The 14,649-nt window shown below is 44.5% G+C and overlaps 1 protein-coding gene across 1 annotated transcript in view; it reads left to right on the top strand.

Annotated features, from left to right (window-relative positions):
* The window catches only part of LOC129710391 (sodium channel protein type 2 subunit alpha-like), a 241,316-nt gene that overhangs the window by 184,977 nt on the left and 41,690 nt on the right, over positions 1 to 14,649 (top strand). The window contains exons 16-19 of the mRNA XM_055657358.1: positions 1,159 to 1,581; positions 7,008 to 7,140; positions 9,758 to 9,912; positions 13,395 to 13,568. Coding sequence (XP_055513333.1) covers positions 1,159 to 1,581; positions 7,008 to 7,140; positions 9,758 to 9,912; positions 13,395 to 13,568 — 885 coding nt within the window. The remainder of the gene's footprint in view (positions 1 to 1,158; positions 1,582 to 7,007; positions 7,141 to 9,757; positions 9,913 to 13,394; positions 13,569 to 14,649) is intronic.

Here is a 14,649-nt window from a genome sequence, read left to right as displayed (position 1 = left end):
GGATGGTTCAGTTACCTGATAACAGCTGGGAAGAAACTGTCCCTAAATCTGGAGGTATACATTTTCACACTTCTATACCTTTTGCCCAATGGGAGAGGGCAGATGGGGGAGTGCCAGCAGGCGACTCATCCTTGATTATGCTGCTGGCCTTGCCAAGGCAGCGTGAGTTATAAATAGAGTCAATGGAAGGGAGGCTGGTTTGTGTGATGGTCTGGGCTGCATGCACAATTTGCTGCAATTTCTCATGATCTTGGATGGAGCTGTTCCCAAACCAAGCTGTAATGCATCCAAAACACGTTTCTACGGCGCATCTGTAGAAGTTGATTAGAGGTGTTGGGGGCAGGCGGAACGCCTTCTAAGGAAGTAGAAGCATTGGTGTGCTTAGTTTGCATAGAGAAGTGATGGTTCTATTTGATCCAACTAAATGCTTCACTACCAAGAAGAAGACACCAAGGCAGTAAGTTCTCAATGGGTGCTATAAATTAGTTGCTGCACTATTTTTGCAGTCTAACTGTGCCTCATACGTCAGTGAAATGACAAGCAGTGAAATTGGTATAATTATACCTCTCTTGGTTTATTTGCTGAACCAAATACACTTGTTATAAGTTTTGGGTCTTGTCTTTGTGGGCTGTTGGATATACACAACAAGGCTGAAGGAAAAATTCAAGAATCTTCTCCCTTCAATGGGAATAAATCCAAACTTCACAAAAGGTGACTGATGCAGATGTTTAAGATCCATTCACTAATGAAACATTAGCATAAGGAAGTGCTAAGCCTCCAGGCCCATTAAATTCAACAGCTTTGAACATAATCAGAAAGCATTGCCTTTGCTCTTTGGGTCAAACAGTCACATTTTAGGGTGGGATCAATGGTTGGATTTGCTTGTTATAGACATCAATAGATTTCCCTCTGGAAGCATAAAGTTATTAATTATCATTGTCCACCCCGTTGTACATTACAGTCGGAGGAAATTGGGGAAGTTGCTTGGTTTAGAAAGATAATTGGAAAAATAATGCTGTAAAGAGTTGTATGCTTATTATGTTTCAAATCCTTTGGGTATTCAATGCAATGTAGCTCCCATTCATTTCCCCCACTCCTTTGAGCTGATTATATTAATGATAAGAATGTGACCATGAATGGCTAAATGTTCATCTGCAGGTGCTTAACCTCTTCCTGGCCTTGCTGTTAAGCTCCTTCAGCGCTGATAACCTCTCAGCATCCGATGACGACAATGAGATGAATAACCTACAAATTGCAATGAACAGAATTACCAGAGGCATAGACTTTGTCAAAGGTTTTTTTTTCGGCATATTACGAAGGAAAAAAAATGTCCAGGAAAATAAACAATTGGAGGACTTTTCTCCGTCTAAAGACGGGATTCTTGATTTTAACCACACGGACTCAGAGAGTAAAAAGGATGAGATGTCTAAGCTTGATGGAGTTAAGCTGAAGAAAGGGGAGCACCAAGATGGCATCGTAGCCAACACACACCTGACTGTTAGAGTCCCCATTGCTGAAGGTGAATCTGATACTGAATATGATGAACAAAGCTCTGATGCAGACACCGAGGATGCCAGCATGGTAAGCAGTGTGGTTGGAGTTATACATTTCCCATATGCACTCACAAACCCATTGATATAATGTCGAGCACAACCTGTCTTTTTAAATTAATACTCTGCAAAATGTAAATAGGTATAGAAACAAGAAACTGCAAATGCCGTTTTACCTAAAACACACAAAAGTGCTGAAGTAACACAGCAGGTCAAACAGAATCCCGAGCGAACATGGATGGGTGACGTTTCGGGTTGAGACCATTCTTCAAATGTTTATAGTTTTCTTTCTCCAACATACAATTTAAACTGGTGAATGGGATGGGTGGAAGGTCAACATGGGGATGTAGATGGGAAGGGGATCTCTCACTGAGTTTGACCCTTGGTCCATTATAAAATTCAAGCTCCACTTTCTACAATGTAGCATAATGTCTCCCAGCCAGAATCTACTGACTACCATTGCTGGCTTTCACGATTCCTGAGGCCCCAAGAAAGAGCATGAAGATCTTTGGTTATTCAGCTGATTCCAGTGCAGTAAACCTATGGTTGCGAGAAAAGTAGCTCAGTTTAATTTTGTAATTTAGTAGAGCATGGAAACAGGCCCTTCGGCCCAGCGAGTCCGTGCTGACCCGCGATCCCTGCACACTTACACTATCCTGGACACACTAGGGAGAACTTACAATTTTACATATCTTATTGTCACGTGTACAGTAAAACACTTTTTTTTGCACGCGAACCATACAGATCAGATAATACTGTACCTAAATACAATCAAGTCAAACTCAAGTCCAATAGGTAGAGTGATGGGGAGATAGAGTGCAGAATATAGGTCTCAGCATTGTAGTGCATTAATTCTATAAACAAAGTTCAATTTCCACAATGGGGTAGAGGTTAATCCGACAGTATCCTGGCTAATGGAAGGACCATTCAGAAGCCTGATAACAGAGGGGAAGAAGCTATTCCTGAGTTTGGTGGTGCGTGCATTCAAGCTTCTGTATCTTCTGTCTCTGATGGGAGCAGGTAGAAAATAAGGTAGAAAAGGCGGGACAAGTCCTTGATAATGTTGGCTGCTTTTCTGAGGAAGTGTGAAGTGTAGATTATACTACAGGTTTCCAAGATATTAGCTATTTGCTTGATTGCAGACTCTCTCTAGCACCTTTCCAATAACATAGGTTAGCTAGCCTATATGTTAACTGGCCTCCTTGAACTTATGTGGTTTTCCAATCTGCTGGTAATCTCGCAGTTCCATTTACCAATGGCTCCACTGGATCTCCATTACACGCCCTTGAATGGATATCATCTGGTCCCAATGCCACATATTGGTCTAAATTAACCATAGCTTCCCATTATTGCCTCCTCAGCCACACTCTTGAGCAGTCCAACTGTTACACTAACTAACCTCTTGCTGCTTATACACCCACAGAAATTCTTGCTATTCATTTTGATATTAATGCAAGATGGCGATGCCGGCTCGAAGGGCCGAATGGCCTCCTCCTGCACCTATTTTCTATGTTTACTTCCATAATCATAATGTTGTTTTGACCTCTGCTGCAGGCTCCTGATAAAATCTCCAGTCTTGTGGTAAATCACTAGCTTGATATAGCCACTTTGTTGTCCTTTTGATTTATTTCACAAAGATGTACTGGTTTGGAGGTCAATTGGCCACTGTAAATTGGTCCTAGTGTGTAGGGGATGGATGAGAATATGGGATAGTATAGAACTGGTATGGCATGGACTTGGTGGGCCAAAGGGTCTATTTCCATGCTGTATCTTTCAATCAATCAATCGCTCTGACATTTAGTAAGGAAAAATAATGGAATCCAAACTCTTCAGAACAGACAAAGATGAAGCTCATAGAATTTCTTGGCCAGTCTTGTAGACGTCAATGTTAGTGCAGCATCAGGTTTGGACATCTACTCTATCTTCTCAACTAGTGTAAACTGAGATAGTTGTGGCTTTAAACCAGGAATAGACTCTCCTACTGATGTAAAAAAAATAATGTCAAGCTTCAATACGGCAACTGCCAAAATCATTTTCTTTTTTATCAAACAGGATCAAGATTTATTTAAAAGGAAAGATGAGCCGATCAAACAAAAAAATAATATTTCATATTTTCTCAGATGATTTATTTTCTTTTGCTTGTATTTTTTTTTTTTACCTTCGTGAATCAGTAAATAAAAGAGGAATTGATTGAGAAGCGTGCGAGCAAAATGCATTCCACACACACACACACACACACACGCATCTGCACGCAAACACAGGTAGAGCCAGAGAGCAACACCATTATTCTGATGGACTGAAGAAGGGTCTCAACCCGAAACGTCACCCATTCCTTCTCTCCAGAGATGCTGCCGGTCCCACTGAGTTACTCCATCTTTTTGTGTCTATTTACTGTTATATAGATAGGCTTTGACATTGAGCAATGTGCTGATGTGTTGTCAAGATGCAACACTCAGCATTAAAACAGAGAAACATAGAACATAGGTGCAGGAGTAGGCCACTCAGCCCTTCGAGCCAGCACTGCCATTCAATATGATAGAAACATAGAAACACAGAAATTAGGTGCAGGAGTAGGCCATTCGGCCATTCGAGCCTGCACCGCCATTCAATATGATCATGGCTGATCATCCAACTCAGTATCCCGTACCTGCCTTCTCTCCATACCCCCTGATCCCCTTAGCCACAAGGGCCACATCTAACTCCCTCTTAAATATAGCCAATGAACTGGCCTCAACTACCCTCTGTGGCAGAGAGTTCCAGAGATTCACCACTCTCTGTGTGAAAAAAGTTCTTCTCATCTCGGTTTTAAAGGATTTCACCTTATCCTTAAGCTGTGACCCCTTGTCCTGGACTTCCCTAACACCGGGAACAATGTTCCTGCATCTAGCCTGTCCAACCCCTTAAGAATTTTGTAAGTTTCTATAAGATCCCCTCTCAATCTCCTAAATTCTAGAGAGTATAAACCAAGTCTATCCAGTCTTTCTTCATAAGAGAGTCCTGACATCCCAGGAATCAGTCTGGTGAACCGTCTCTGCACTCCCTCTATGGCAATAATGTCCTTCCTCAGATTTGGAGACCAAAACTGTACGCAATACTCCAGGTGTGGTCTCACCAAGACCCTGTACAACTGCAGTAGAACCTCCCTGCTCCTATACTCAAATCCTTTTGCAATGAAAGCTAACATACCATTCGCTTTCTTTACTGCCTGCTGCACCTGCATGCCTACCTTCAATGACTGGTGTACCATGACACCCAGGTCTCGCTGCATCTCCCCCTTTCCCAATCGGCCACCATTTAGATAATAAATGGCTGATCATCCAAAATCAGTACCCCGTTCCTGCTTTCTCCCCATTTCCCTTGATTTCGTTAGCCCTAAGAGCTATATCTAACTCTCTCTTGAAAACATCATAGCGTTTGTCTGAAGAATAATACTGAATGCATTTCAGATATAACTTGCTTGCTGTGATCCTTGTTGCAATGTCTTGAGGACATGAATCCCACAGATCCTTATCTCACATCCTTTTGTCTCATTTTCATACCCAGCCTTTGTTACTCATCTTCCAATCAACCCCCTTCATCTGTATCTACGTTCAAGTTCGTTCAACTTCCCGCCCCATACTTCAATCTGATAGAAGAGCCCTGAAATGAAACGTCGCCTATTCAGATTCTCCTGATTTGCTGCCTTTCCCACTGAGTTGCTGCTGCAGTTTGTGTTTTATGCTGTGGATTCCAACATCTACAGTTCCTTTTATCTACTCTGAACCTTTCCCTATAATGGGATCACTTGATGGGAGCGATGAGACCACATCTTAATAACTTAACCTGAAGGTGGTATGTCTAACCATGAAGACGCATTGATTTCTACAATGCAAACTATATAAGGTCCAACACTGGACCCTTGGTTCCAGAGCTTTGCCTTATTATCCGTGTTGCTAGACCAACAGAGTGATAGGAATGGATCTGCCGGCCCACAATTTCAGTGCCGAACATGATGCCAAATTAATCTCCTCTGCCAACTTGTGATCCATATCTCTTCACTCCCTGCATATCAATGCATCTATCTAAAAACCTCTAAAACGTCACTCTCATCTCTTCCTCCACCACCACCCCTAGTAGCATGTTTCGCAAACCCACGACTCTTTGAGTTAAAAAAAACTTGCCCTGCATGTCTCTTTTAAACTTTCCCCCTCTCACCTTCAAGCTATGCCTTCTCATCATTAACAATTCCATCCTGGGAGAAAGGTTCCAACTGCCTACCCTATCTATGCTTCTCATCATTCTACAGTTTAGTTTAGTTTATGCGAATGGCATGTTGGTCTTCATAACAAGAGGAGTTGAGTATAGGAGCAAAGAGGTCCTTCTGCAGTTGTACAGGGCTCTAGTGAGACCACACCTGTGTGCAGTTTTGGTCTCCAAATTTGAGGAAGGACATTCTTGCTATTGAGGAAGTGCAGCGTCGGTTCACCAGGTTAATTCCCAGGATGGCAGGACTGTCATATGCTGAGACAATGAAACGGCTGAGCTTGTATACTCTGGAACTTAGAAAAATGAGAGGGGATCTTTTTGATACGTATAAGATTATTAAAGGTTTAGACACGCTAGATGCGGGAAACATGTTCCCGATGTTGGGGGAATCCAGAACCAGGGGCCACAATTTAAGAATAAGGGGTAAGCCATTTTGAACGGAGATGAGGAAATACTTTTTCACACAGAGAGTTGTGAGTCGGTGGAATTCTCTGCCTCATAGGGCGGTGGAGGCCGGTTCGCTGGATACTTTCAAGGGAGAGCTAGATAGAGCTCTTAAAGGTAGCGGAGTCAGCGGATATGGGGAAAGGCAGGATTGTGAATGATCAGCCATGATTACATTGAATGGCGGTGCTGGCTTGAAGGGCTGAATGGCCTACTCCTGCACCTTTTGTCTATTGTCTATTGTAGAGTTTAGTTTAGAGATACAGTGCAGAAACAGGCCCGGAGTCAGCACCAACCAGCAAACCCCATATATTAGCACTATCCTACACACTAGGTACAATTTACAATGTTTATCAAAGCCAATTAACCTACAAACCGGTATGTCTTTGGCATGTGGGAGAAATCTGGATCATCTGGGGATAACTCATGCCATCACGGGGGAAAACATACAGACTCCTTATGGACAGCACCTGTAGTCAGGATCAAACCCGATATCTGGCCCTGTAAGACAGCAACACTACCGCTGCGCCATTGTGCCGCCCTAGAACAAAAGACTCTTGACACAATTAATGCTTATTTACACTGAGAAATAATTATAATTGCTGAACACTTTGCAGAATTGTCAAAAAATGCAGGAATTCAGCTGCCAGTTGAGTCTGTGAACTGGGCATCTTCTGCTGGAACATGTTATCATAACCCACCATCGTGCTACCAGAATTATATTACTCCTGATCCTGATGGTTCGATTACCTAATGTTTTGCTTTTAGGTTCTCGAACAGTTAAAAGTGAACATTGGTTCTTCTCAGTGCAGTACTGTCGATTTGAATGTTGAAGAAAAGGAGGAGGACATTAAAGAAGAGGTTCCCGAAGCCGACGAGCCAGTGGAGTGTTTAACGGAAGGTAAAGTACCAAAAAAGAGAACGGAGAGAAGGGAAAAAGGGGGGGAGTGTGACAGACCCATAACCAATGGCATTGGAATTCCAAGTAGCTTTGCCTTATGTGCAATCCTGATTTCTACACTCTCCATTTTTAACAGAATGGGCTCCAATTCACAGTCTGCCCTTATATTAATCTGCAAGAATCAAACAGCTATTCATTTGCTACACTTGTGAATGGTCAGGAAGGGACTGCAGATGCTGGTTTAAACCGAAGATAGATACAAAATGCTGGAGTAACTCAGCAGGACAGACAGCATCTGTGGATAGAAGGAATGTTTTGGCTTGAGACCCTTCTTGAGTTGAGGCCCTTCTATACCACCAGGGGCGCCATACGATTGGCAACCTCGCCCAAAGTCTGTCTGTTTTTTTGTCTTTTTTTGTTATTTTTAGTGCGTTTTAAACTTTTGTGCAGATGTTCTCCGGTTTGTTTTATGTGGGGGGAGCAGCTGGGGGAATCTTTTTTTCAGTCTCTTACCTTGCCGGAGATGCGATTGGTTTTCAGGTAGTCCCTCTGGTCGCTCTGTGGTCTAACATCATGGAGCTGGAAGCATCCTCAGGACTATCTTTGAGTCCCACCGCAGGGCGTGGACTTACCATCGGGGCTGATCCCTTGTCTGGGATCGCTCCCACCGCGGCCTGCTGACTTTAACATCAAGGGCTCGCAGTCTCGGAAGAGACCGTGTCGGGAAACTCCAACGACGCAGAGGTTCGACCAGCCCCGACCCGGGGTCCGATCGCCAGCGCGGGGCAGCTGACATTGTCCCCCCCCCTCCCCCCCCCGATACAGGAGCTGACCGCCCCGATGCAGAGGGCTCAACCACCAGGCTACGGGAGTAAGATCGTCCCGTCAACGGAAGGCGCGAGGCTCCCGTCCGTGGGAGAACAAAGAAGAGAAGAGATTGAACTTATTTTTTCGCCATCCATCACAGTGAGGAATGTGAAGGAGTCACTGTGGTGGATGTTTATGTTAAAATGTATTTTATTGTGTTCTGTTGCTTTTTATTTATATGACTGACTTGGCAAATGAAATGTCTCCAATGTTGCAAAACATACTTAGATAATAAAGTATTATTGTATTGTATTATATTCTTCTGACTGAGCAAAGTCAGCTCAGTCTGAAGAAGGGTCACGACCTGAAACATCACCTGTCTGTCTTTTTTTTATTTTTTGTCTAGTTAAATGTAATTGTTCGTGTTTTTTAATACTGTTTTTAACTGTGTTTATGTGGGGGGCGGGGTGGAGGGGGAAACTTTAAAAAATCTCTTTCCTGCACGGGAGACCCGACCTTTTTCCTGTCGGGTCTCCGTTGTCGTTGGGGCCTAGCATCGTGGAGCGGCCTCCAGTCGGAACGACCTGGGGGCTCCAGTCGCGGTGCCTGTGGAGCTGCAGACTAATCACCATCATGGGGCTGGCCGGCCTCGGAGCGTGGGGAGCGGTGGTGGCTCGCTGCTGCGGCACGACCCGGAGCTCGGAAGCTCCAGCTGCAGCTGCAGGTCCGGTGGACTGGAACATCGGGAGCTCGCGGGTCCGGGTGAGAGACCGCTTCACGGAGCTCTCGCAACGCGACTTCTGCAGCCTGTGTCGCGGGGTTGGAACGACCCGGAGCGGGGCCGTACATCGCCTGGCGCGGCTTTAATGGCCATGGGACATTCGAACGCCTGCCGGGGGCTCCAACATTGTGACTTTTGGGTCTGGAGCGGGGCCGTACATCGCCCGACGCGGCCTAAAATGGCCGTGGAACTTACCATCGCCCGCCTGGGGCTTCAACATCGGGAGAAAAATGGTGCAGGGGAGAGAAAATACTTTGCCTTCCATCACAGTGAGGAGGAGGAGGAGATTCACTGTGATGGATGTTTTTGTAAATTGAATTGTGTGTGTGTGTCTTGTAGGAATTGTCTCTGTTTGTATGGCTGTGGGAACGGAGTTTCGTTTGAGCCTCACTGAGGTTCAAATGACATGTAATAAATGTTAATTCATTCATTCATTCATATTCATTCACCCATTCCTTCTATCCAGAGATGCTGCCTGTCCCACTGAGTTGCTCCAGCATTTTGTGTCAATCTTCTTGTGAATGGTCTTTGCATTTCAATGTTCCATCTGCAGATTGGGGAACTGAATTTATTCATAGCATGTAGTTTCCATGTCGATATGTATCAGAGATAAAATTGAACTGATGCCTTTTCAGCTTTGGTGTACACACACACATATACTGAGCTTTTTTTTGCACTATTTTTGTTTATTACGTGTATTTTGTGTGTACATAAGTGTGCGCATATATACACACACACACATCTGCATACACACACGCACACACTTATATATATATATATATATATATCTGTATATATATATATATATATACACACACACATATATATACACATATATATATATATATATATATATATATACACATACATGCACACAAGCGTACACATAAAAAATAAACAACCAATAATAGTGCAAAAGGACAATACCGATGTCCCCAAGTCTATGTGGTTCAGAGCTTATTGGAGGTTGTAGTGTTTAATAACCCAATGACTGTAGGGATTTATCTGAATCGTTTGCTCCTTGTGCAGGCTGTTTGAGAACATGCCCCTGCCTGGAACTTGATGTAACGAGTGAACGGGGGAAGATGTGGTGGAACTTGAGGAAAACCTGTTTCAAGATTGTGGAGCACAACTGGTTTGAATCATTCATCATCTTCATGATCTTGCTCAGTAGTGGTGCTCTGGTAAGCTGCAACTCTTCCCCTGTATATTGGTATGCACGCTTACGAGCAGATCTTTCAGCTGAAATTTAGGTTGTATTTAATGCTACAGACAAAAAGTAAAAGCTGTTAGTTTGCTTCTAATTCCTTCATACGATAGCTTTAATGTCATAGTCATAGTCAAACATCATGGAAACAGGCCCTTCGGCCCATATTGCCCATGCAAACTAATATTGCCCCCTCTACACTAGTCCCACTCACCTGCGTTTGACCCATATCCCTCTAAACCTGTCCTATCCATGTGCCCGTCCAAATTTTTCTTAAAGGTTGCAAAGGTACCTGCCTCAACTACCTCCTCCACCAGCTCGTTCCATACATCCACCTCCATTTGTGCAGAAAACTTAGCCTTCAGATTCCTATTAAATCTTTCCTCCACCTCACCTTAAACCTATGTCTTCTGGTTTTCGATTCCCCAAGTCTGTGCAAAAGACTGTGCATTTACCCAATCTTTTCCTCTCATGATTTTGTACACCTTTATAAGATTGCCCCTCATCTGCCACACTCCAAGAAATAAACTCCTAGCCTGCTCAACCTCTTCCGATGGCTCAGGCCCTCAAGTCCTGGCAATATCTTTCTAAATCTTCTCTGCAAAAGTGTCATCACACCTCACATTCCATATCTTAGTTCTTTCTTGCAATTTCTTGATGGTTGGCAATGCATGCTTTGATTTAAACTGGATAAGTTATAAAATAAACAAAGGATAAATATGTTTCTTTGAGGTTTAAGGAAATTGATACATTTTGACATTCATGAAATCAAACCACATTCTTCATAATTGCATCAACTATACTTCCAAGCCTAGACATTAAACTGCATAGTGTTCTTGATATCAGCAGTCAATGGTTAAATAAAGAGCTTCCTTTATGTGAAACATCATGGTGATCTTGTCCACATCACTCCAGCAGTTTAGTTGGATGCTTACCTGTGCCAGTGATGTGATTTCTGCGACTGACATGAAATAAGTGATGAAGGTCTTCGTGTAATGCTCCTGTTGGACTGGGAAATGTCAATTTCCACAGGAAAATATGTACTTATCACCCTTTGATGTTAAAACTACTGAAATAGCCATTGACAAGAAACCAAAATGCACTTTCTTTCTATGCTTAAGAGGGAACTGCAGATACTGGAAAATCGAAGGTAGACAAAAATGCTTGAGAAACTCAACGGGTGAGGCAGCATCTATGGAGCGAAGGAAATAGGCGACGTTTCGGGTCGAGGCCCTTCTTCAGAACTCTCTGCATTTACCCAATCTATTCCTGTCATGATTTTGTACACCTTTATAAGATTTCCCCTCATCCTCCCACACTTCAAAGAGTAAAGTCCTAGCCTGCTCAACCTCTTCCTATGGCTAAGGCCCTCAAGTCCTGGATCCTCTCTGTAAAAGAGTCATCACACCTCACATTCCATATCCTAGTTCTTAGTTCGACCCGAAACGTTGCCTATTTCCTTTGCTCCATAGATGCTGCCTCACCCGCTGAGTTTCTCCAGCATTTTGGTCTACCTTTCTTTCAATGCTCCTATTTCTCGCCACATCCCAAGACGTGCAGGTTGGTAGGTCGAGTGGCCAATGTAAATTGCCCCTAGTATAAAATTATAAAAGGACTGGACAAGCTAGATGCAGGAAAAATGTTCCCAATGTTGGGGGAGTCCAGCACCAGGGGCCAAAGTCTAAGAATAAAGGGGAGGCCATTTAAAACTGAGATGAGAAAAAAAAAATTCACCCAAAGAGTTGTGAATTTGTGGAATTCTCTGCCACAGTAGGCAGTAGGGGCCAATTCACTGGATGAATTTAAAAGAAAGTTAGATAGTGCTCTAGGGGCTAGTGGAATCAAGGAATATTTGAAGAAGGCAGGCATGGGTTACTGATTGTGGATGATCAGCCATGATCACAATGAATGGCGGTGCAGGCTCGAAGGGCCGAATGGCCTCCTCCTGCACTTATTTTCTATGTTTCTATGTTTCCAACCTTCTAAACTCCAGCGAGTACAGGCCCAGTGCTGTCAAATGCTCATCATATGCTGACCCACTCTTTCCTGGAATAATTCTAGTAATCCTCCTCTGGATCCTCTCCAGACCCAACACATCCTTTTCCTCAGATATGGGGCAAAAATTTGCTCACAATACTCCAAATGTGGCCTGGCTAGCACCTTGTAGAGCCTCAGCATTACATCTCTATTTATGTATTCCAGTCCTCTTGATATCAATGCTAACATTGAATTTCCCTTCCTTACTGCCTATTCGACTTGAAATTAACTTTTTGGGAGTCCTGCACCAGTACACCCAAGGCCCTTTGCACCTCCTATTTCAGGATTTTCTCTCCACTTAGAAAATAATCTACGCCTTTATTCTTATTACCAAAATGCACGACTCCGCACTTTGCTACACTGAATTTCATCTGCCTCTTCTCTGCCCACTCTCCTAACCTGTCCAAGTCCTTCTGCACAGCTTCTTCTACACTGCCTGTCCCGCCACCTATCTGCAAACATAGCCACAAAACCTTCAATCCCCTTATCCAAATCATTAATATACGTGAAAAGAAGCTGCCCCAACCTTTGCGGACCCTTGCGGAATTCCACTAGTCACTGGCAGCCAACATGAAAAAGCTATTTTTACTGTATGACAACTCTTTGCCTGCTGCCATTCCGCCAACCCCTCTATCCATGGTATTATCTTCCCTTCAATATCATGGGCTCTCATCTTCCTTAGCAGCCTGACGTGCCGCATTTTATCGAAGGCCTTCTGAAAATCTAGGTAACCAACATCTCCAGCCTCCCTCTGTCTGTCCTGCTATTAACTTTTTGGTTTAAGTTTAGAAATACAGCGTGGAAAAAGGCCCTTTCGGCCCACCGCGCCAACCTGCGATCCCCACACATTAACACCGTCCTGTATCCACTAGGGACAATTTTACACATAGACCAAGCCAATTAACCCACAAACCTGTACGTCTTTGGAGTGCGGGAGGAAACCGAAGATCTTGGAGAAAACCTACACAGGTCACAGGGAGAAAGTACAATCTCCGTACAGACAGCACCTGTAGTCGTGATCGAACCCGGGTCCCCGGCGCTGCATTTGCTGTAAGGCAGCAACTCTTCCGCTGCGCCACCGTGCCACCCTTGTTAACTTCTTAACAAAATAATAATGTGCGGTTCAAGCTGCAGGGAATGTTCACACCATCACCTTGTGAACACCATGAGATCTTCGGTTTGCTCCCACACTGCAAAGACGTATAGGATTGTAAATTAATTGGCTTGGTATAAATGTAAATTTGTTCCTAGTGTGTGTAGGATAATGTTAATGTGCGGGGATCGCTGGTCGGGGCGGACTCGGTGGGCCGAATGGCCTGTTTCCGTTCTGTACCTCTAAACTAAACTAATTACTTGTGTAATTGTACAATGTTTTAATTTGGCTCCTTGGAAACACAGCATAAATTCTAAATTTGCTTACAGGCTTTTGAAGACATCTACATAGAAGACAGGAAGACAATTAAGATACTGCTTGAATATCTTGACCAAGTATTTACATACGTCTTTGTGGTGGAAATGTTACTCAAATGGACTGCTTATGGATTCAAAACATACTTCACCAACGCATGGTGTTGGCTTGACTTTATGATTGTTGACGTAAGTATTACAAAGTACAGGCGCACAACCTTTTATCCGGTGTTCCGAAAAACCGAAAAACTCCGAAAACCGGCCATTTTTTCCAGATGTCATCTGCGTACCAAAGATCGCATTTTGCGCCAAACTAGAGCCAAAACGACCCCCGGTCAACCCAGGTCTGTACTACTGTAGCGGCTGCCTCCTCCCCGGAGACCGGGAGACGCTTAAACATCTGTAAATCATTGCTTAAATGTTAGTCAGTTAGTTTGGAGAGCTTTTATGTGAAGGGGGGGGTGAAGGGGTAAAATTCTTAGTCCCCTACCTGGTCGGAGAGGTGGGGAGCGGTCAATGCCTTACCGGGTCGCCGTGCAGTAAGCTCCGCAGCGCTGTGGCCGGTGGGGCTGCGGGCGGCGCCGGTTGTAGCTCCGACCCCGGCAACTCTACCCCTGGCTGCGAGGCGCTCCAAACCCAGCACGGCCCGCGGTCGGACGCCCCAGCTCCGCGAATGTTGGGAGTCGGCGGCGTCGCAGCGCTGGGACACCAGCGGGGAGCGGGCAATGCCTTACCGGGTCGCCGTGCGGCAAGCTCCGGAGCGCTGTGGGCGCCGACCCAACATTCACGGGGCGTCGCTGGATTTGGAGCCGTGCAGCCAGGGGTAGAGTTGCCGGGGTCGGAGCTGCAACCGGCGCCGCCCGCGGCCGGACGGAGCCCCCAGCTCCGCGAGGTTGGGAGTCGCCGACCAGGTAGGGGACTAAGAATTAAAGTTTCCCCCTTCACCCCTACTCCACCACCACCACATAAAATCCCTCCAAACTAACTGACTAACATTTATGCAATGATTCTCCCGGTCTCCGGGGAGGAGGTAGCTGCTCCAGACTTTTCAAGCCGCCCGCGCTACCTACCTAATCTACGCTAAAAATCTTCCATTCGGAAATCTGAAAATGTCCGAAATCCGACAAGTGTCTGGTCCCAAGGCTTTCGGATAAAAGGTTGTGCACCTGTATTACAAAAAAAAACAATAACTCACAAGGCAAAAAAATAAAAAATAAACCCCAGATGAGTTTAGATTTAAAATGTTTTGTTCTGATTCACCCTTGACAAT

The sequence above is a fragment of the Leucoraja erinacea genome, chromosome 27 (assembly GCF_028641065.1).
Source record: "Leucoraja erinacea ecotype New England chromosome 27, Leri_hhj_1, whole genome shotgun sequence".
Taxonomy (NCBI): domain Eukaryota; kingdom Metazoa; phylum Chordata; class Chondrichthyes; order Rajiformes; family Rajidae; genus Leucoraja; species Leucoraja erinaceus.
Note: the sequence above shows the minus strand (reverse complement) of the source record. Positions and strands in the feature narration are given on the sequence as shown.